This window comes from Rhea pennata, chromosome Z (assembly GCF_028389875.1).
Source record: "Rhea pennata isolate bPtePen1 chromosome Z, bPtePen1.pri, whole genome shotgun sequence".
Lineage (NCBI taxonomy): Eukaryota > Metazoa > Chordata > Aves > Rheiformes > Rheidae > Rhea > Rhea pennata.
The window spans coordinates 11,351,440-11,375,276 of record NC_084702.1 but is presented as its reverse complement, the minus strand read 5'-3'; the positions used below and the strand labels follow the sequence as shown (position 1 = coordinate 11,375,276).

Here is a 23,837-nt window from a genome sequence, read left to right as displayed (position 1 = left end):
TCTCTCTCCCTTCCAAGGAGTGTGCTTTTGCGTTCCCTGATGGAGATGGCAGGGGGAGAAATGGGAGGTAAAGAAAGGTCAGAAAGGGTGTTCTAGAGTCCAGCATAAATTCGCTTGTGATGCTGATGTGATAATGGGATGCAAGTCCTCCAGCCTGAATCCTATTGAGGATCTAAAGCTCTTTCTTGTGAGCTAAGCAACAGTTGAAGAGCTTCTCATGCAGTGCATTATTTGTTGGATTAATGGCTGTCAATAAATCCTTAGGCAGAGGAGGCTGACAGTGATGAATAAGATGGGAAAGACTACTGTATGATGCTTCTCTCACTTGTTACAAACAACGTGTCATCCTCCTAAAAGGTCTACTGTCCATTTCCAGTAGAATCACAGTCTAGTCCTAGGCCCATCAAAAAGAGAGGCTACCAATGGTTCCAAATTTGGATCTGTATTCAAGAAAAGTGTCACTTTACTCAGCACATGTACTTCCAATGTATTTCCAGAGACATGCAGTAGGAGGAATATTAATTTATCCTTTATGAACATGGAAATGTGAGTACAGCTCTGGAAGAGAAAATTGCATTACAGTTCTTTTTCTACAGTAGTTCTAAGTCTAAGCTCTACCAAAGGTTAAAGTGGATCATATACTATGATCTGTGAAATGTGAAACACATCTGTCCTGGAAGTCATGGACAGCTGGTAGATGTCGGACTGGGTATGCTCCCTGCCCACTTCCCCACAATGCTATATTGGTCACTTTCCATAATAAAATCGCCAGGGAATGTTCTCCCATTTATTTTAGTTGCCTTTAGTTCTTCAGTTTCCTGGAAGATGAGAGAACACACCTTTTTGGAAAAATTAACCATCAGAAATATGATTATTCTAAGTCTTATACTATTCTATGTTTCTTCATTACTGTATATGTACAGCCATAGATTCCTCCTACCCACTGGACTATACTTCAGTTCTTTGAATTACAGATGGGGGACTAAGCACAGTGAGTAGTCATCAGGCCTCGCTGAAGTCAGTGGCAGAAATTATAACTGACTGCAGTGAAGTCAGGTAATATTTTATCCAATTAGTTCAATACATCCAGTTTTCAGTGTGCTGAGGTCACTGGAACCACCCTAGGAGTGCAGTTAGCCTGAACAATTGTTACGTAATTCTTCATGGTTCTTAAACTTCCCTAAAGGACTTGGTATGTTTTCAAGAGTGTTTTTTTCAACTATAATATTGTCAGACGGTTGCCTCTTGCTCCTCTATCCCAAAATCACCCATAAGATTAAATGAATTCAAAATCTTTGTGAACATGAACTGTGGGAAGATATTAAAAGAATTGGGTTTATTTAGTCACAAAAGAGAACACTGATTAGAGGCACCTGAGTGTATTTCTTTAATATATAAAAGGCTGTTGCAGGGAAGAGAGGAATGAAGTGTTCTTCACACACATGGTAGATAGGCTAATTTGAAACAAGAGAGGTGAAGGCTAAACATAGAAAGCTTTCTGACAGTAAAACTTTTAAATCAGGGAATATATTTGTCTGGACTAGCTATGGAATTGCTTTCAGTGTACATTTTTATGAACTGCTTAAACAAATTTCTGTCCAGAATGGGCTAGAAATAGTTGTTTTAGCCTCAGAGGTAAAGAAATAGATTAGATGTCCTCTTAAGTTCCTTTCAGTCCCATTGTCTATAATACTGTGGTCGAGGTTTTGCATGAGTTTCTCATCCTTCTGCTTTTGCACTGGTCGTTGTCAGTCTTTAAGGTGAAGAAGAAAATTGAGTTTGATTTCAAAGGCACCAGGGCTTTTTATTTTGTTTCTATAATAGCTACATGGAAATGCTGTGGTAAATATTATTGTTCTCCATTGTCTATAATGTTATGTCTTCTTCCCTTTGCAGGTAATAGGAATAAAAAATAGCATAATCTTAGAAAAGGACGAATGATAATCTAATATTAACATTTGAAACCATGAACTACTGCTTACAAGACTGAAGAAAACAAATGGGTGCTTTTGAGCCATTATTATTATTAAAGCCTTCTCCAAGCAGGATGATGTAATTTTCAGGAAAACTTTATGGTTTTTGGCCAGTACATTACAAAGCTTTATTTCTACAAAAGCTTAGATATGGTCACGTTATCTCATTTTTTGTTGTTCTGAACTCCACTGAGAAATCAACTCTTTCTAGCTGGAACAAAATAGGCAACTGAGGCAGTGGTATTGGAGGAAAGCAAGGTCATAGAAAAAGGAACCTGCCAAACTGGATCTTCTTTATTTCCTGTGGCAAACTGTTTTGCTGAGACTTGAGTGGTTATAATGACCTCTGTGCTGAAATCCTCCTTTTCTAGGTCAAATTCAAAGATCTCTCCCCATGATAATTATCTCTTATAATCTCAAGTTCCAGGAAATTAAATTTTCAATTTAACAATTGGTTTTAGAGCAGTCATCTGGTAATCGTCTAGCTCTCTATCTTCTCTCCTGCTTTTGAGAAAGACGTCATGGAGGACTTCTCGCCACTGGTTCCTCAGGTTGATTTCCTGATACAAATATTACTAGTTCCACAGATTTGTGTAACTGTGTGTCACAAATCAGACTTCATTTTAAAATGTCATTTTTTTAATTGATAAACTCAAACTTTTACCATGTGATGTGTGATTCTGTTTGAAGTAATGCAGAGAAGAAGTAGACTTTAAAAAATGAAGGGCTTGCCCCTGTCTTTCCCGCTTAGTGAGTTTGAAATCTTCCAAGATGAAACCTAAAGTCAAGTCTTAAAGCATAACAAACGCATTTTTGTTATGGAGTGACCTGAATGGTGTTTTTCTTGGATAAGATAATAAAGGAAATTTTCTTGTAGGAGGTCTTTTGAGGAGAGAGGCAAAAATGTATTTCTTCACCAAAACAGCAACATCAGTATTTTTGCACATGTTTCAGATCTGTGTGTTCAAGGAGGCAAGTATTTTCTGATTTTCAATGATCACACATGTGGCTCACAACACTGGTGCTTTTCTTTCAGTGGCAGAGTAGGCAGGTTTTCATTTTGGAGAGCTGGTTGTCATGGTCAGCCTGTGTCCTGGTGCACAGCCTGTGTCCTGGTGCACTGCTCCATCTGCAGGTCTTTTTCCAAAGGGACAGCCTAAAGGAGATAGCAGTGAAGCTTTTCCTTTTGGAGAACTGTGCAAATAGCTTGTGAGTCAGACTGTGTCTTGGAAGGATTTACAGACCTGTTCTTCCAGCAGTATGCCTAGAGAGCAGAGACACTGGTCCCCTTTCTGCCCCTGGAGACGGGTTACAAGAGCAATCACTTTCAGAGGCAGCGAAAGGAATGATCTCCCTGTGCTGCCAAGGACAGAAAAACCTCCTAAAACTTTTGAAAACCTGGTTGCACCAAGATGCTGATATTTTGTTACAGAAATCAGTGTTGGCAGCGACATCTTTTCTCTCTTTTTTTTTTTTTTTTTTTTTTTCCTTCTCAAAAGGCACAAGGATCTTGCTGTGCCAAATGGAAAGCCAAGGCCTCAAAACCAAAACACAAGAACCTGAGCATTGGCTGTGTGGCACTAAATCCACAGCACTGACTATGCCTGCATAGAGGTACGAGCCACTGTCACCCCAGCATCACTGATGCCCTTCGCTCTAGGAACATTGCAGACCATGAATAATCTGTTAGAGCCATCTGAAGAAGAGGAAGTAGTTTCAATTCTAACAGCCAGTGATTTCAAAGAAAGATCAGTCTTCAAGTGTATATATTGAGAGGTCAAGTGAATTTTCTCTAGTTCACTCTTCTTGCAACAGTGTCCAGAAGGCTGGTGAGGAGTAAGTGCAGCTGGATGAATCTTTGAGACCATTTAAAAGAAAGTTTGTCCAGTTCTGAGCTATTCTTCTAAAGCCTAAGGTTCTGGACAGTCTGGCAAGAGTGTGTCTGTTTTAACTAGTCTTTCATCACCTTTCTTGCAGACCGTGTAAGGATCTGTGCTTTGATCTTTGATCAGTCCCCAGTTGACTCCATTCCTGGCCAGTCCTATTTAGCCATCTGTGGAGGGTACACAAGTAAAGACTATTACTGGAGCTGTTCTGCTGTTTTGAATCTCCTGCTTGCTTCTTATTCCTGACCACTGGAGCAAAATGGAGCATTAGAAGTGGGTCACAGAGCCCTTGGCTTTATTTCCATTATAGGTTAAGATTGAAGATCAAAAGGGGATAGAGGCTCTTTTTACTTTTATTTCCTCAGCTACTCATCCATTTATTCATGTCTCTATAGTGAGTGCCCCTTGGCTCTTTGGTCCCCTTTTTGGATCTTATGGACTGGACTGGCTCCTGCCTCTTGACCTCCAAACCATTTATTTCCTATGTCAAAGCATCCAGCTCTCAAAAGCACCTGAATCTTCTGCGTCTCAAAGGTGTCCCATTTTCAATACCCATTAAAAGTTTGTTTCTATCTGGTAGTCAGGAGAGCAGGTGCCATTTTGCTGGTTTTTGCCCTATCTACAGTTGTCTTTTGAAGAAATCCTTTCTATCAGCTCCAACAGAGATGCTGATTTTGAAAGTACTACCCCTGATAACAGTGCTGTCCAGGATTCCCATGTCTGCTTATCACAACACCTGTGGCTGCCTGATTGGAAGTATTTGGTGTATTCCCCCAGACTTCTGGTCAATACAGGATAATGTGCTCACAAGGAAACAGCTTGTTCGAAAAGATACAAAGCCTTTTGCTGCATTAGGTCTCTGCTGACAAGGAGAAATCCGCTGTGTCCTTGGCTGAGATCCCAGAATTCACAGGGCACTTCTAAATTACAAATCAGTCTGAGACCTTAATGTCTTGCAAGAGATTTTAGTCTGGATTAAGCACCATAAGTTACAGAATTATGTAGGCAGAGTTTGCTTCTGAAATTGACACATACTTAAACAACACATGTTGTGGGGTGGTTCAGATTTCACTTGTGGTTGTCACCAGCCAGTTGGAGAAATAGACACAGGGGCAGCAAAATTTGTCGGGAATTCCGGCACTTTTTAGCTAGTGGAGGGCTTCAACCAATGTATGCATGAAGCAATCTTCTTTGACCCAACAAAAAAATTATTGCAGATATCTCCGTTCAGGGGTGGGAAAACGCACACTAATAGGCTGAAGGATGTAAAGACAGGTCTTCTTTGCAGGAATCAGACTTTCGGATGAAAGATTCATTTCTCTTCATCATCAGACATTGCCAGACATCACCATGATGGTATGGTACACTGCCAGGCCAAAAGGAGCTATCACTACATCTCTACAGCTAAATAAAATGTCTGTCATCTTTCTCTAACTCTGAGACTGAATGTCAATTTATAGCAGTCCATATTTGTACTGTTGAAGAATCTTACCGTCCAAAACCGGGTCATGCTTCTGACCTCGATTTGGATTCATTTTCTTTGCTGTTATAGCAGTCTGTTATCATTGTATCTTTTTGTACTAAGTGATGCTATAGAAGGCTTTTTCAGCAAAGACTGTCCTTCTGCCCTAGCATTTCTCTGAAGGTGTTTTTTTGGGTGGACATTCCAATAAGTGAACATTTTGCTCATTCTCCCTGATGCACTCTCATAAGTCACCTTGGGAGGAACATGTTGGGTCTCAAAGGAGATGGGACAGCTCTGTGCTCAACAGCAGCCATGACTTTGAGATGCACCATCCACCAAGATATTCTCTGATAACTGTCATCCTGCTCTTATGATGGACACCCTTCACAAGGGTGTTTATTTTCCTGGCCACCTTCTCCTTTTTGCCTTTGGCTGTGTCAAGCAGGAAGGTGCTCATTAGACAGGCAATGCATGTGAATTGCTGAAACGGGTTGCATTGTTGTCCCTGAAAGCTGTGTTGAATACATTGAACTAATAAATAACATTTTGAGCAACATTTTGTTTCTAAAACACAGATAGCATAATTCACTAGCTGTAATTTTTATTTTTAAATTACTACTTTTATGCCACTCTCTGGAGGAGAATAAAGAAGAGGAGGCAGAGGCTGTGTTTCATATACTAAGTTAAGGGGTAGGCCACAGTGATCTGTAGTAATCTAATTCTTTTCATCTACATGCAAACTCATAAAGAAATTGGAGATTTTTCAGAAAAGCCCAGCAGGCAAGTAGTTCCTATTTTAGTACTTATTTAACTGGATGTAAAAATATTTGAAACTGGAGGACACAGAGCTTTCTTAAAAGCTTACCTTTCAGGAATGTAAAAAACAAACTTGGGCTTTTTTGAAAATTCATCTCCCCTGACCTGTGCTGGTGAGGTAGGTGAAAAGAAGTGTTACTGTAACATGTCTGTGTTTTAGTACATGTCTTGATTCCTTTTTAAATAGGGTCAACTTTAAAGAGAGACATGCAGTGTGCAAGAATTCCAAAAATGTAACCTTACTGTACATTTGCTCATTTGTTTTACCTTACTTGTTATCACCTTTTTAGAGATGAAGAAGAGAAAAAAAAGTCTCACTCAGATGGTACTGATGAAAAAGATAACGGGAGCCAGACAAAGGCTGTTGGTCGCATTGGCAACTCTAATAACCCATTCTTAGACATCCCTCATGACCCCAATGCTGCTGTGTATAAAACAGGATTCCTGGCTCGGAAAATCCATGCAGATATGGATGGAAAGAAAAGTGAGTATCTTTCACTTTGAAAACCTCATTTGCTTGTCATCTCTGCACAGTGCTTCACATGACGAGACTGTGTGCTTCTTAAGGCATATAGTGCTGTTTCATTAGGGGAGATTGCAGTAATTACAAATGATACAGCAATTGGATTATCACACTATTGCTGTCATGGCTTACTTCAGTCCCACTTGCAGCAGCTGTTATGTGTGTTTATGAGGAATAACAGGCTATAGGAAATAACGTGAATCTTTTGTGCTAAAAAAAAGTGAAGTTCATTGTTTATAGAAGTGAAAACATTTTCAGGCAACTTACAGTAGCTGTTCTGTAGTAGTTCGGTAATTTGCCTTTTCCTTATGTAACACTGGATCAAAACCAAAACTGTTTCTAATCTCCCTTCCCCTCCACTTTTATTTTCAAAGAAAGTATTCCTTATGTTGGTTTGGAAAATCCTGTAACTCTTCCTTTCCCTCCTTTCTCAGCCTTGGAATCTCATATACTGGGGAATTTCAGCAGCTTTTTGTGACAGGCAGAATTACACTGCGCAGTTCCTTCCTGCCATTTCTTTGTAATAACCTTAACTCATTTGCTTTAATTACCCTCTTTCTTCCTTGTCCTACTTCAGTTGTGGTACACTAATTATCAAAGGCCTTTGATTTACTCAGGAGTGTTTTTTTCTTTTGGTGTATTTTCATTTGTTTGTTTTCTATTACGTTTTTGGAAACAGCAAAGGCTACATAGAGCATCTGTTTTTCCCTGATCATTGTTGATCATTTGTAATCAGTAATCATTCATATTACAGTTGCTGGGCTGAATCCAAAAGGCAAAATCTGACTTTGTAATGGATTTTGAGTAACTGCAACTCCCTTTAGCTGGACTAAGCTTTTCAGAGTTTGCATGTTCTACGAGTATATTTTAGGAGGTTAATGTTTTCAAGCTGGAGGCTAAAACAACTGGACAACTAAAACCATGTGGAGATGTTGAAATCAGTGACCTCATTCTTTCTGATGACTGGGTGTTCTGAATAGGTTCCTCTTTATTTAATTTTGTTTGTTTAACCATAAAAAGTAAAGGTATATGGTTGCCTTTGTTGACTTATTTCTTTAACTACAAATGAGTAGAATCACTCACTATGCAGCCCCCTGGATGTTGCCATTTCTGGGATAATCATTTTATGTGCAAGGTAATTAGGGTTATACTTTCAAAAGCTCCTGTGTATTGTAATGGCCTGATCTCACTGTCATGCAAATACATCAAAAATGTACATACTGACTTTTGAGTTTCAAATAAAATGAAACTTGGTTTTAAAGATAGTGCTTTTCATGTTTCATTTTCTAACGGTGGTGTTGCAGTATAGAGTTTAACTCCTGTAGCATAGCAAATGAGGTGATATTCTCATGAAAGGAGTACTGAGGGCTAAATCACTGGCCAGTCTAGAGGAGAAAAACATAATAATGGCCAATGGCTGAAAACTGAACCAGACAAATGCTAGTTGGAAATAAGGCCCACAGTGTGAGGTGAGAATGATTAACCTTTGGAGCTAGGAACTAACCTGGTTCTTCCTCAGTGTCACTTGATGTTCGCAGATGAGGATGGGATGCATTTCTGAGAGTGATACTTTAGCAATGCTAAATCCATTCCTAATTGGAGCCTTCAACTTGAATTCCCTTCTATTATTTGTTTCTTATAGATAGTTTTGAGCTGGAGGTGTTATCTCTGGTATGCTCTTCCAGCACCACCTTTAACCTACTCGTATTTTTACTTTAGGATTTTATTTGCCCCCGCTCCCTTCCTTCCCTTCTCCAATGTACTCCACAGGCTGTGGGAAAAGAGTCTAGGGGCCAGGAGCTCTCTGCCAGTGCTTCCGTGTGCACAGTGGTTGCAGGAGCAACAGATGCTTTTGTGCGGTGTTGCAGCCTGGGCAGAGACATGTTACTTCTGCACAGTGTGTTCCACACGCAGATAAAGGGAGAAAGATTTTGTCGTACTCAAATCTCTGCCCCTACACTGAGCTCAGACCCTGCTGTGCAGGGGCAGGGCTGGTGCCTGCAGGAGCACAGACCAGATAGCTCTGGCCTGTTTTCTGCATTGCATCCAGGGCTGTCACCCAGCTGCTTTCATACTCTTTCTCGCAGCAGGTATATGCTGGCACTGTATTGAGTTGCATTGTCCTTTGAAATGGAGAGTACAAAGGAGGTTTAACATAGGACTAATGTAGCTCTCCTGTTGCCTAGACAAAGTGTAAAAAATGGATCGGAGTTAAATGGGTTTTCATTTGTTTTCTTTGCAGCTCCCAGGGGGAAGCGAGGCTGGAAAACCTTTTATGCTGTGCTGAAGGGAACAGTCTTGTACTTGCAGAAGGTAAAAGAAATCACTCTTTTGGAAACTCATTAAAGAGGGATAAAGCAGCAGGTATCCTCTACTCTCACAGCTCATCTCCAGGTTTCTTTCCCTCCAAAATGCAATATAGCTGTTTACTGTGTCCTCACCACTGTTTACAAACTCCTTCAGGCATGAAACCTGGCACTGATTCCCTCCCCCATTTCATGCTGTCAATTTCAATCCTGTTGTCCCCATCACATATGCACCCCATCAATTCCTGTTTATAACTTTGCTGTCACTCATGACTGATAAAATAACTGATGTCACCAGCAAAGATAGCATCATCTCTCTATGTCTTATACACATTTCTCTAAGCTGCTTTTAACACCTCAGTTCGTAAGTATGACTGCCCCTGCTGTGAGGCCATCCTTCCTCTCCCCTCTTTTTTGCAGCGTGCTTTTCCACAATGACTGCAAGAGCAGCTGTAAAGCAGTTTACCAACAGCTTGGTCCTGGTAGGAATCTGCACCTTCTGCTCCCTAGCAAATTTGTAAGATACTTTTATTCCCAAAGCAAGATGAAATATTATCATTAAAAAAAAAAAAAAAAAAAAGAAAAAAAAAATCCTTGCCAGCAAGAAGTCTAAGAAAACAGCAGCTGTAATCCCTTTAGTTTTTCAGTGCAAGCTTGTATCTATTATATGACAGTTTTAACTAGTCTCTTGAAAATAAAATACAACATATGATCAAGAACTGAGAAAATCAAATAAGTGGTAGCAGCAAAATAGATTGATAAGGCTTTTTGCTTCCCCCCTTATTCCCTAGCAAACATAAATGAAATTAAACATAAATGAAATGTTCATGAAATAGATAGTGTTTGTCCAGACTACACTGTTTTGTAGAAGTCTATTCCACTGAAAGCCTTTTTACACTGTGCGTTTTGCAGCTATCAGGCAAGAAAGTTCATACTGCTGATTCCTCTTCCTCTGCTCTGGTTTTCTGAAGCTGTTTATTTCCCTGGAGCCAATCTAGGTGCTGCTGAAAGGTCTCTGAGAAGTGAGAGAGTGGTCTGGATCAAATTCTTTGCAGTGATACAAGGTGGAGGCTGTGGGAGCAGTCCCTGTTAAAGAGTGCTGAAATACTGGAATAGACAAAAGAACCTGCAGGGAGGAGGGGAAATTTGAGTCAAAAGGTGAATGTGATATCAGAGAAACCAGAAGCAGGTCTGAGTCTCCCTTGGCTGAATCTTTTTTTCCTGGTCTTCTTGTCAGTAGCAGTTACAAATAAGGTGGCCTTCCTGGCAGGTTTGGATGTGCTCTTTCCTAGGTGAATCGGAGTCAGATACTTTGATTTCTGAAACAAGTCATATTTAGTGTTAGTCTGAAAAAGGTTTCCTTAACGTAAAGTAAGAAGGTTCCTTGTCCATAATGACTGAATTAATTTTTAATGGATACCTGAGGGGTGGTTAGCAAGCTTTCAAGAAGAAGAAATAGAGAAGCTGTCTGTTTTAGAATCTTAATTAAGTACTGTTATGATTATCACGGGAATATTATGTATTTTCTGTTTGACACAACATACAGATGCTGATGTAGCGCCCAATTTTCCTAGAGAAGTTTGTTCTTCCCACTCTCCCCCTTCATCCTTTGGAAAGCAAGAGAGTAATTTCACATCTCACTGAATCTTTGTAGAACAAAATATGTTGCTGGATTTCTTTTTCTTACTTGTTTGTTACTTGTATGCTTGGCAGTTGTCATAGTACTTGAATTCTGTCGTTACTCTGCAGAAGTTGTACTCTGCTACTTCGTCGTGAAGCCACTTGCACTTGAGCCACTGTACACAGTGAAAAAGAGGGCTTTTAATTCAAGGTTGGAGGAAGTTGATGGAGGGTCCTGATGGGAACTGATTCTTTCACAGACCAAGGGGGTAGTTGCAAGCCTGCATGTCTCTGTTCTCTGCTCTGCTACTAGACATCCAGTTGTAGCAGTGAAATGTTCTTGAATTTGCCTTCAGCTCCAAAAGGTCCAGCAGGGCTCCACTTCAACCCTGCCGTAAGCTTTCTTCTATTAGGGAAATGGTATTGAAGAAACTGAGGTTGCCAGAGTTTTAAAATGTGTGGCTAGACCAAGCTTAGTTATAGCATAAACTGCTGAAATGTGATTTTCTTCTGCAGTATAGCAGGAGACTGAAATTATCCTAATTTCAAAACATTCAGGAGCATTTTAGAACAGCTTGACTTCTTTGCAGAGATGCAGAGCTCTGGCATTGGTCATGGGCAAGGGATTTCCTTGCCCTTCTTTGTCTCCTTTCCTGTTTATGCAGTGCTTAGGGCAGGGTGCAAATGCATATACACACACGCATTTTTCTTCTTTCTTTCATTATTTATTCCTGTGGAGGAAGGAGCTGTGATGAAGGTTTCAGTGCACTAAGCACTATTTAAGCAGACAAGAGGTAAATTTCACTGTTAGGTGCTGTATACTACCCTTAGTCATCACAGGGTCACAGAACAGCTGATGTTAGAAAGAACCTCTGGAGATCATCTAGTCCAACCCCCATACTCAAGCACATTGCCCAGGATTGTGTCCAGAGGGCTTCTGAGTATCTCCACGGAGGGAGGCTCTGCAGCCTTTCTCAGCATCATGTCCCAGCGCTCTGTCAGCCTCACAGTGAGAAAATGGGTTTTCTATGTTCAGACAGACCTCCCTCTGTGCCTATTTGTGCCCATTGCCTCTTGTCCTGCCACTGGGCACCACTGAGAAGTTTGGCTTCATCTTCTTTGCATCCGCCTTTCAGATATTTAAATGCATTGGTAAGATCCTCCTTCAGTCTTCTCTTCTCCAGGCTGAACAGCCCCACCTCTCTCAGCCTCTCCTTGTATGACTGATGCTCCAGTCCTTTGTCGTCTTGGTGGCCCTTGGCGGGACATGGTCCAGTACGTGCGTGTCTCTCTTGTCCTGGCAAGCCCAGGCACTCCAGATGGGCCTCACCAGTGCTGAGCAGAAGGGAAGATCACCTCTCTTGACTTGCTGGCCACGCACTACCTAATGCAGCGCAGGAGGCTGTTTGCCTTCTTGGCCACAAGAGTGCTTTGCTGGCTCATAGTCATCTTGTTGTCCACCCACCCCCCAGATCCTCCTCTGCAAAACTGTTCTCCAGCAGGTCAGTCCCCAGCCTGTACTGGTTCATGGGGTTATTGTTCCGCAGGTGCAGGACTCTGCACTCCTCATTACTGAGCTTCATGAGGTTTTCCCCTGCCCATCTCGCTGGCCTGTTGAAGACCCTCTGAATGGCAGCACAGCCCTCTGGTGTATCAGCCACTCCCCGCACTGGCAAACTTGCTGAGGGTGCACTCTGTCCCATCATCAAGACCGATAATGAAGAAGTTGAACAGTATTGGCTCTAACATTGACCTCTTGGGGATACCACCATCTACAGACCTCCAATTATACTTTGCACCACTGACAGCAACTCTCAAAGCTCTGCCGTTCCACCTCAATATCTACTTATCTAGCATATGTGCTAAAGTATGCTTTATCAGCTGGTGTATGAAGATGTTATGATAGACAGTGTCAAAAACCTTACTGAAGTCAACATAGAGAACATCTGCTGCTCTCCTCTCATCTACTGGCCAGTCATTAACCACATGCACAAACCTCTACATCATTGCTTCTCTTGTTTGTATGTACCGTTACTGTTCCTTCAGGATAGTATTCTAATAGTAATAGTTTGTCACAACTGTGATTCCCCAGTGGGTAGTCTGGTCTTGAGTCTGCTCTGATTTAGTTTTTTTACCAGTCTTGTTATCGCTGTTTTACTGTCGAAGTCCATATATGACAGTGGTTCCTAAATGATGGTGATTTGAGATTTACTGGGGAGCTCTCTGGACAGTCCTGCTTCTGCTCCCAGGCTTTTTTTTCTTCTATTGGAACTCTTCCAGGGCTAACTGTTGTGCTACATATTTTTTTTATTATTTTTAAATGAGTTATTTGAGAGAGATGTTTTCTTAATCAGTAAACACAGAAACCACCAGAGGGGCTCAGTGGAAGCATTCACAATTAGCCAAGTAGACTTACCTGCACAGTATTATGTAAAATGAGAGATTTGACATTTGGGATGTTTGACCTGTCTCTGGACATCTTCAGGCCAAGGTTAGTTTCATACCCTCTGTGTTTACAACAAGAGAAAATAACAAGGTATGAACATAATAGAATGTCTATTACTAGATTGTTGTGGGATGTACAGAAGTTTGTAAGGAGGACAGGAAAAGAGGTTTGTAAGCATGACCATACTTCCTTGCTAGAAATTGTTTCTTGGCAAAGGGTGCAGGACACAAGCCTTCCTGTTGCATTTGTGCTCTCCTGAGTGGTCTGCAACATTGTATCTCTTAGATATGGCTTCTTATAATCCTGTGGGCTTTCAGGGATTGTTTTTGTAACTTTTCTCAAATAAGTTTCCTCTATTTAATAACAAAGACACACACCAAAAAAGAAAAAAAAAGGGAAGAAGAAAGAGAATAGAATGGTGTAAAATCTTCAGAGACGAAGCAAAAAAAGGATTTTGCAACCATCACACATAGCTGAGCAAAGATGCCCACACATGGTACACTGGCTGATAAAAAGCCAAATGCCATTCTTTGGTCTGTCAGAAATGGTTTTAGAAAAATGCTGACTCTGTGTCAGTGAAAGATGGAAAAGTCATTTTGGGGGAATTTTAGAAAGACAAATTCATTGTGTAACTGCATTGCGTACAGCTCTCACATTAGCCTTCAGCTGATATGGAGGTTGCAGTTCCTTCCATGCTTCTCATATATTTCTCTTACCAGTGTCTTGATCTAAATAGAGTGAGCTACCTTTCGTTTCAACTCCTCCTCCATACTGATACCAGTACATCAGAGCATGTGCTGTTCTTGGCTGTATATGAGATATGGATGTTATTGTGCCCTTACCATTCCCTGCCAGCTTAAAAGAGTTGAAGGCCTTACAGGAGGAATTTTGGCAGCACACTAACATCCCTTCAGCTTTTTCTGAGATTGGCCAACTGCTTTGAAGACATTTCTGGTATGCTGATCAGTGCTTGTGGAGGAGCTAGCAGAGCCCCAACTGTCAAGGTAAATTATAGACAGCTGATCCAATGGGATTAGTAAGGATTACCATAAACTCTGTCCACTGATAAGGATTGGTCCTTAACAAGGACTGTTTCTGTGACTGCCCAAATGTGGAGTTCTTCTGGAATAGGTTTAGATACCAGAACATGTTGTGAATGTTCAACTTCTGTTCCACAGAAAGCTTGGAAGCATCAGGCAAGGCGATAGCTGATACTGCCTCAGGGTAGCACCTTGAGGAAAGCCAGACTGTCCTTCTTCTGAGGTCTATCTAAGTTCGTTTCCTGGCCTTCCTGGAGAGTGATCTCAGTCATTTCTCTCAAAGCTACTACCAAATAAATCAGCTTCTGTAGCCAAGAGGAGAGGGCTTTGACCTGGGAGCTTGCTTGCCCCATCCTCAAGACGTCCTTCAGTGCTTGTCCTTGGGATACGGACTTCTCTCGGTCTTCCTCAGAAAAGGTTTAGAGAGTGCCTTGAACAGGGGTGGGTAGAGTCCATCGGGATATGGAGCTCCCTCCAGGCTTTCTGGATCTCAACAGGAGCTGTAGCAATGAGAGAAAGGGAAGATTTGACTTCTCTCACTACCAGAATACCAGGCCTGGGAAACCCCTTATGTCATGGGTAATTAGGTTGAAAGCTTCCTCAACTCCATTCTCTGTGTAGCAGTCTTCAGCCTTTCTGCTTTGTCTGACACTGATTTGCAGTGGCTTGTGCCGTTGTCAGGCCCAAAATTGAGCTGGTGCTCTGATTGTGCAACCAGTTAGCTAACTCTTCCTTAACACGTTGGTCAAAGGCCTGAGCAGGAGGTCCTGAGCCAGCATTAACTGAACCTCCATGAACAATAAAGAGGAGGAGTGGGAAGATTTGCACTCTCATCTGGGAGAAGGTAGTGATTCCATATCCCGTGAAACTGATCTCAAAGAAACGTGATGAAATCCAGCCTGGTGAGGACACGAATGCCACATAGTTGCCTCTGGTTGCAGCTGTGGTCTGTTAGCCACCAGATAAGCCCTTTAAGTTGGTTCATGTGCTTTAACCTGTTCTCTTTAGGGGTGGATACCTGTGGGTGTTCAAGCAAGGGCTATCCTGGCAAAGGGCCCAGTGTACTGTGCTCTTTTGTTTCCTAATATTCAGCTTGTACTCCTGTGTTCAAGAAGAGTGATCAGTAACTATCATACTTGATAAGACTTAATTTTCTATTTTACTGCCATTGCACTCCTGTCCTTGGTGTATCAGACAAGACCGATTTCTCTGATGCCGGTGAAGGAGAGACGTGGACTCAGTTATAGCCTGCTTCCAACTGTGTTTAAGAAACTTAAATACACTTTCACAATTGCAGTGGTGCTAGTGAGTGACTTTTCCTTGAAAACGCTCCTGGCTTGCCCTATGCTCAGCAGGCCATTTACAGGCAGATGAGTTTTAACTTCAGCTTGTGGCGACACCATGGTTGTGCATTCCGCTGGCTCCTATCGCTCCAGATATCGAAGACTATTCACAGGCTGATGCTTATGACACATTTTGTTATTTTGTTATATGCTGTTGTGAGTGGTACTGTTGTTGTGTCTCAAATCAGGACTGTTTTGTGCTTACCACTAACAGACCCTCAGCAGAGGGGGTGCAGCTCTGGCTTCCAGAGATATCATATAAAGTCATGTAACTGGGAACAGGGCTGAGAAGTGTTTTTTCCTTATTTCTGTAATAAAGACAACAGATGGGTGCAGGTGTAAGGAGATGCACAAAGAAACTGTGAGATGATGTTGCATCCATCATGCTGTCAGCAAGGTGACTGACTAGCTACTGCTAGGTTTTTCCCTTAGCACTGCAGCAACGGAGAGATGTAAAGGAGGTTCCCATAATTGCTTTATGGAGAGTGATAAGTTGGCTCCTCTATTGTGTGAGACCTATCTAGGAGGTAGTGCAAAGGTAATTGAGGGAAAAAAAAAAGGGGGGGGGGCAGTGGAAGTTGAGAAGTCAAGCAGGAACCAGCAGCTGGAAAGTGAAGGGGTGGGAGCTGGTCATGTATGATTCCTAAAGTGAAGGCAAGCAGTGTATAGGTTTTGTGGTAGTCAAGTACTCCTTGTTTACCCCTGTTTCTGGCAAGCAGGTAGCGGAACTACTCCTCTCCCTTGAAAAGACATTGGGGAAAAAAAAAAAAAAGGTAGTGGGAACTGCAAGTGCTCAAATCATATTGCATTCATTTCCTATACTTTAATAACATTCACAGGTCTATATGGAAGAGGGTTTCTCCTTAGGTTAAGGAAAGAGGAGTGTCACATGGAGAAATACATACTATTTTTCCCTGTTAATTCCTGCAGGATGAATATAAACCAGAAAAGGCTTTATCAGAGGAGGATCTGAAGAATGCAGTTAGTGTGCATCATGCGCTGGCATCCAAGGCAACAGACTATGAGAAGAAACCCAATGTCCTTAAGCTTAAAACAGCAGATTGGAGGGTCCTGCTTTTCCAAGCCCAGTAAGTTCTCACTTTGGAGTTATACCAAGTTATACCAATGGCCAAAGAAAGCAAACACTGCTGAAGGACTTGCCTGGGCAAATGAAGGTAGAGGCTTAAGAGGTTCAATCTGTTTATTTGATCAGAAATAAGATTAAGAAGTGATTTAGTTAGGCTTCACAAGTTGTTCATGAGAAAGAAACATCACGTTTTAAGAGGCTTTTTAATCTAGCTGAGAAAGGCATAACAAGATGCAGCAACTGGAAGCTGAAGCTACAGGAAATTTAATTTGGAAACAAGACACAAACTTTTAATATCCAAGGTGATTAATCATTGAAACAAATAACCAAAGGCAATCTCGGATTGTCTATCCCCTGATGTCATCGAGTCTTAAGTGGATGCCTTTTTAGAAGATACACTTTGGTCAGAAACAAAGTTACTATTCAATGTAGGAATAATTTAATTAAATTATTCAGTTGTGTTATCCAGATAGAACAGATGACCTGCCTTTTGCTGCTGCCAGTGAAAACTTGTGCGTCAGTTTTCTACACAAGCCTATCTTTTCCACTGAGATTCACATGAAACCTCCCAGAAATTTGTGGGGTGCAGTACTGTTGAAGCTTTAGGACATATGGTGGAATCAAGGCATCGTTTGGCTCTGTAACATCTGTCCCTGGGGTTGGATTAGGAAAAGTTGTAGCTGTACAGGGAGGATGTGGATAAGAGATATCACAGTAAGAGATTATGGCTTTGTGTAGCATGCCATTCCTAACACTACTGCTTGCAGCAGCCAGCCCTGAAAACAAAAGTTACACTGCATAAGAACGTTGGCAGGTTTCAGTAGCTTGATGAATAAAGATACAGTGTCAATCTTGAACACATTTATAAGCCCCTGACATGGTCAGAGTGAGAACAGTGGAGATGACCCTCAAGTCTGGGAGGTTCTGTAAGGCTTCAGTTTCTTACAAAATCGGCAAGGCAGGTCAGAGTTTACTTGCCTATTAGAATGAATTATGGACCTATTCATGAGCCAACCTATGACTGAAGTACCTGATGCTAACTATTCTCAAAGATAGGCTGCAAAGCAGCTCTCTGTACAAACTTATTCAGTTCTTCATTTTCTTTGTTTAAAAATGTTATTTAAGAGGAGAGAATAATGGAGAAGAGGCTTCATCAACAGGTGTTCAATATACGTTTCTTCCTCAGGAGCCAAGAAGAAATGCAGGCCTGGATTAACACGATTAATTGTGTGGCTGCTGTCTTCTCTGCACCACCATTTCCAGCTGCAATTGGGTCTCAGAAGAAATTTAGTCGCCCACTCCTGCCAGCCACCACAACAAAGCTATCTCAGGTGAGCTGTTTTTATCTTGAGCATAGGTCATGGAGATTTTTATGACTGGCTGGAGTGCAGCAAGTGGTTCTTACCATTGGTATTCCTATGAGAAATAGGTCTGCAGAGATCTGTGTTAACAGGCAAATTCTCTGCTTGTTTTCTGATGCAAGATTTTAAGTGGAGGAGCAGGCTAATATAACTGTTTTCTTTTTTTTCTTTTTTTTTTCTGAAGAAAAGAAACTCGCCAACACTCTTAATATCAGGTGTAGAATTTTCATTCCATAGCTACAGCTCTATAAAGGACATCTTGTATACTGTCTGCCTAGTTGTTTTTTTTTTGAATTTGAGTGTTTGTTGCCACTGACTACAAAAAATGTGTATACACCTGAGTCTTTCAGGCTATTGGTGTGATAAAAGGTCGAAGCTGATTCATCATCGATTTTAGAGCAGCTACAAAGCTGCTCTAAAATCACACCAGTAAGCCTATAGTATTGAGCCAGTCAGACTAAGGATCCCTCTCATTCTCTGTTCTGAGGAAATGTATAGACAGGTGAGACCAGGGTACGTATTGGTTATACTTCTCCCTATGAAGGAAATTCCCTATGAATTTCCAGATTGCAATGCTTATCCACTCAGGGATTTTCTATTTTATGTATATTCATGAGCTGTCTCTTTTATGAACATGTTTGGTCTCAACTTACATGACCATATAAGCTTTTAGCGTATGCAGCATCGTATGGTAGGGAGTTTCACAGTTCTATTGCCTCTTGCATGAAAAAACACTTAGTTCTGCTTGCTTCAAATTGGCTCTGTCTGATGATTATTCTCATAGTTCTATGTGCTTTAAGTGCTGTGATGCATGCCTGTGATTCCTTCTGCGCCCTTGGGAACCCACCACCAGCTGTGTAAATGAGGTTAGACATGTGGCAGGAGGTGACAGAACCTGGTCCTAGATGTACTCTTCGCTAATAAACTCCTGTAGCTTTTAAAACCATCTCCCTTGAGAGCATTGCTTCTTAAATGTGTTTTTGCCATCATCAGAGCTTAGCAACACTCCTTAGAAACCATTATCTCAGAATCTGCATTTCTCTGAGGTGATATTTTTATGTTGTCCCTTTTTTTTTCCCCTGTCCATGGCAGTAGCAGTTCTTAAGACATGGTGACCAACTTTACGTTTTCTTTTCTGATTTGAAGTTTAAAGCATGTCTCATAGCAAATAGTACTTACTTGTCTTGTCCTTGTGGTTTTGCACTTTGTTCATATAGACTATAGTTTTGTTAACTTTTTTTTTTTTTTTTTTTTTTTTTTACATATATATACTGTAGCTCAACTTATGGTTTCAATAATTTACCTATAATCACCAAAGAAAGCCTTTTTACTCATCATTTTTCTGTATGATTGTTCCATCTTAGCACGTTATTTCCTAGTCTCATTGTTTTCATTTAATCTGGAAAGGGAAAAAAGTAGAACTCAGCCCTGTGGTTTGTGCCTTGAAGAAGGGAAGACGTAAGAAGTGGAATGAGATAAGCTGTTCTAGCTAAAGGCAGAAGAATGTTAAGTGTTCAAAGTAGATAAATTCAAAGACAAGCAGAAGCATGTTTGCTTTTATCTGTCAGTGTGAAATAGCTGCCAGCAAGCTTCTTCTCGTTTGGCAGACAACAAAATATAAATTGTCAAATCTCTGATTGTTTAGGATTTTGTGGGCTGAATCATGATGTGCAGTACTTCCTTCAAAGGGCCTGGTCAGGCAAAAGTCAGGATGCAATGGGAACCTAATGTCGGCTGATAAGGCAGGGTGGACATGACAAGTTACACAAAATCACTGTGCCAAATTTGCTTTCAGTATATGATCTTGATTACTGTGAAGCATTATGCTAAGTATATAAAGGAATGAGTAGTCTAAAAAATATCTACTAGATTTGTTTTCCTTCTTTATGAGAGTGTGCCTGCACATGTAAAGCGTTTGTGCCCTGGAACGTGAAAGTGCGGAATTAATAGTTGCTCAAAGACTTGCTGTCATCAGGAGGTGGAGAACTCATTATAATAGAAAGTCACTGAGACCGTGGATTTAGCACAATGTGCTAAAGGCGGATTGGACACTAATAAAAGGAGCAAGCAGATACAGAGTAGTTTCTAACAGCAACAGGAATTTTTGTCAACCAATAGAGATCAGTTTGAGCCCTACCATGTAGAGGCAGAGGCAAATTATCCCATATATGTCCCTCTGCAGTTCTCTGTGGAAGAGAGAGAACATAAGATTAAGGTGATCACGCTCAGCTCTGATTTGCTCTAGAAATTTTTCCTTTTTTTTGTCTTTTCTGCAGATCCAATTAAGAGGGGTGGAAAGGCTCAGTCCCTGGTGTAATTAATAGTGCAATGCAGACATGTCCAAGTTATACTTGAACCTGCACACTGCATAGCCACACCACTTGGGGACAACCACTGGCAGCAATGCCCTCTTCAGATGCTAAGCAAATACTTGGTAGCTAGCTGGGCACTACAAAAGCTGTCTGCTGTTATGACTCTGGCTAAGTTAGTGAGGTCTGCTTGACCACATCTGTATTTTAGACTTACCTAAGCAAGGGAAATTTCAGGTCGAAGTTGAGAACCAGAAGTGGCCGGAAGGTCACTTTTGCACGACCAGAAATTCCACTTGCTTCCTCCAGCTGCAGGAGTTGGAAGCCTCTTGGAAGAGTAGCTGTTCCCTGTACGTATGGGCTGGAGGAAGTGAATGAGCTTGGGATGACAATAAAGGAGATTGCCTAGAAAGACAGAGTAGTAGTTCCTCGCTCTCTCTAACTGCACAGTGAGGTCGAAGCTGGTAGCAGCTTAGCTAAACAAGATGTTTTTGGGGGAGAGGACAGACTTTCTCTTCTGGATGCAATACATTGTTCCGAATTAATGGAAACCACAGACCAAAGAGCATTTGGTAGTGGAGTAATGGAAAGAAGGGCTTTGTCTGCATGTCATCCTGTCTTGAAAAGAGCTACTTTTTATAGTATAGACCTGAAACAGGGAGCTAAATTGTGCCCTTGAACTGACTACATACAACAGCCTTAATTAATTTGCCACAAAATGTATTAGAGCAGAAGTGTCATGTTGTCAGTATTGCTCTGCAGCAAGCTGCTTCCATTGCCCTCAGCCAGCTGAGGGATGACAGGGTTGCTATCCTTCCCAGCTGCATCTGCTAGCTGCTGAGTTTTTTCTGCAAATCTGACTACTTTGTGTGGACCCCTTTGAGACCGCTGTGGGGGACAGAGCTCAGAACAAACTTTAGCAGTTTAATTAAAAGTAATTTAAAGAAAGAGAAAAAGGAAAAGGAACTACCTGGTACTGTTGTACAGGGATCTCTATGTTCTTTTGCTTATTGAATATTTTAGATTCTGTCACTTAAGTGCCTAATGTATTTCTGAAGGATGAACAGCTGAAATCCCATGAAGCTAAGCTGAAGCAGATCTCCACTGAGCTTGCTGAGCATCGATCCTATCCTCCTGACAAGAAACTCAAAGGAAAGGAAGTGGATGATTACAAGCTGAAGGACCACTATCTAGAGTTTGAGGTATGTATGGGAAACATCATTACATTTACATTTTGGGCATGGTGGGGGACAGCTGGTCACATTTGGGAAACAATCCTAGAATTTTGACTTTGTACCTTACTTCACTGAGGAGGGTTTCTTTTTGGATAGATATGTGGCAGCAATTACAGAAGCTGGAATGTGGTCTCACCTGTAAAATGGGAGGTACAACAAAGACAGAAGGTGTCATTTTTATTTCTATAGAAGAGATTACAAGTTCTTCAAGCAGAAGAACAAGGCTGTGTGTTTCCTAGCATAACATGACTCCAATCTTTACCTGGAATGACAGCATTCCAGGTGATGCAACACTGGAACAGGTTGCCCAGAGAGGTTGTGGAGTCTCCTTCTCTGGAGATATTCAAGGCCTACCTGGATGCAACCCTGTCTAACATGCTCTAGGTGACCCTGCTGAGCAGGGAGGTTGGACTAGATGATCTCCAGAGGTTCCTTCCAACCTTACTGATTCTATGATTCTGCTGTAATCATGATAATTATCTTTATAGGTATGTTTTGAAGGAACAGGTATTCTAAAACTTAATTCACATGCATGCCTCATCAGAGTTGTTTGTACTGTGTACCGGTGACCTGGACATCAGGAGGAACAGGAAAGGGGTAGACTGAAGTACCACAGGAGAGGGCAATGTAATTTAGCAAGCTGCATTAAGAACTTGCTCTGGGGCTTTGACAGCAGTTTTTATCAATCCATGTCTGCCACATTGTAGGGCTATGAGGAAGGGGGTGGACAACCCAGCAGATGCTGGTGTTTTTCAAGGCTGCATCTTTGAATATTTTCCTGTAGAACTGCCATACAAAGTTGTCTTGGATCTGAAAGGGTCCTACTGCAGATGAGTACTACTCAGCAAGGAAAATCCATACTCTGAAGGAGAGGAAGAATATATGTATTTTCCCTGTAATGGTTTCTGAGAGGTTCTGTAGATAATGAGATTTGTAGGCTGTTTTTGTAGAGAGAAAGGTCACTTACTCCATTGTTGGTAAACACATCCCTCTTCTAGGAAGGAGAGACTCCCTCACTGGATTTAGCAGACCAAGTGGCACCGGAGTAGGGGAGCGTTGGGGGCAGGATTTTCTTTGACTTCAGGTTCTAATTCAGGCTCTATCAGTGACATTCTCTTCCTTTGCCTTCTTGGGCAGCAAATGCGTATCTTAGTGGGCAGAAATGCTGAAAGCTGTCTCCTGTATTCCCCATCTCCTAAAATCAGCTCTCACTAAGGGTGTGGCTTGGTGAGTAATGAGCAGGGAGAAATTCCGTCAAGACAGAAGTCGAGATGATCAGCTGGAATGAATTTCTTGCTGTGTGTTACACCAGACTGTGCTGGAGGACCTCTACTTGCCCCTGGGCTGACTGGCTTTGTCCTTCTGCTTTTGCTTAGGAAGAGTATAATCCTTGTGGTTGGATAGGGCTTTACTATAGCTCTGAGCTGATGTCGTTGCAGAAGGTGAACTTGGGATTTGTTCCTATAGTTTTGCATGGGGAACACAAGTGGCTGATTTGTTGTTCCGTATCTTACATATCTGAGACAAACTGATGAACAATCAGGTGAGGGGGTCATGAACAGGGTTGGCAAGCAAACGGTGTGAAATTGAATGGAGTAGATCTTCTAATCAAGTAAAGGTGAATCAAAAACAGGATAATTGGCTGGGTCCAGAGGGCTGCGATCAGTGGTGCAAAGTCCAGGTAGAGGCCAGTAACTAGAGATGTACCCAAGAGGTCAGTGCTAGAGCCAATACTGTTCAACTTCTTCATTATCGGTCTTGATGATGGGACAGAGTGCACCCTCAGCAAGTTTGCCAGTGCGGGGAGTGGCTGATACACCAGAGGGCTGTGCTGCCATTCAGAGGGTCTTCAACAGGCCAGCGAGATGGGCAGGGGAAAACCTCATGAAGCTCAGTAATGAGGAGTGCAGAGTCCTGCACCTGCGGAACAATAACCCCATGAACCAGTACAGGCTGGGGACTGACCTGCTGGAGAACAGTTTTGCAGAGGAGGATCTGGGGGGTGGGTGGACAACAAGATGACTATGAGCCAGCAAAGCACTCTTGTGGCCAAGAAGGCAAACAGCCTCCTGCGCTGCATTAGGTAGTGCGTGGCCAGCAAGTCAAGAGAGGTGATCTTCCCTTCTGCTCAGCACTGGTGAGGCCCATCTGGAGTGCCTGGGCTTGCCAGGACAAGAGAGACACGCACGTACTGGACCATGTCCCGCCAAGGGCCACCAAGACGACAAAGGACTGGAGCATCAGTCATACAAGGAGAGGCTGAGAGAGGTGGGGCTGTTCAGCCTGGAGAAGAGAAGACTGAAGGAGGATCTTACCAATGCATTTAAATATCTGAAAGGCGGATGCAAAGAAGATGAAGCCAAACTTCTCAGTGGTGCCCAGTGGCAGGACAAGAGGCAATGGGCACAAATAGGCACAGAGGGAGGT

The 23,837-nt window shown here is 41.9% G+C and overlaps 1 protein-coding gene across 8 annotated transcripts in view; it reads left to right on the top strand.

Moving 5' to 3' along the window:
• The window catches only part of PSD3 (pleckstrin and Sec7 domain containing 3), a 119,762-nt gene that overhangs the window by 83,325 nt on the left and 12,600 nt on the right, over window positions 1-23,837 (top strand). For all 8 annotated transcript variants that reach the window (XM_062598934.1, XM_062598931.1, XM_062598936.1 and 5 more), the window contains 5 exons: window positions 6,431-6,624; window positions 8,906-8,976; window positions 16,349-16,506; window positions 17,692-17,836; window positions 21,234-21,377. In XM_062598934.1, coding sequence (XP_062454918.1) covers window positions 6,431-6,624; window positions 8,906-8,976; window positions 16,349-16,506; window positions 17,692-17,836; window positions 21,234-21,377 — 712 coding nt within the window. The remainder of the gene's footprint in view (window positions 1-6,430; window positions 6,625-8,905; window positions 8,977-16,348; window positions 16,507-17,691; window positions 17,837-21,233; window positions 21,378-23,837) is intronic.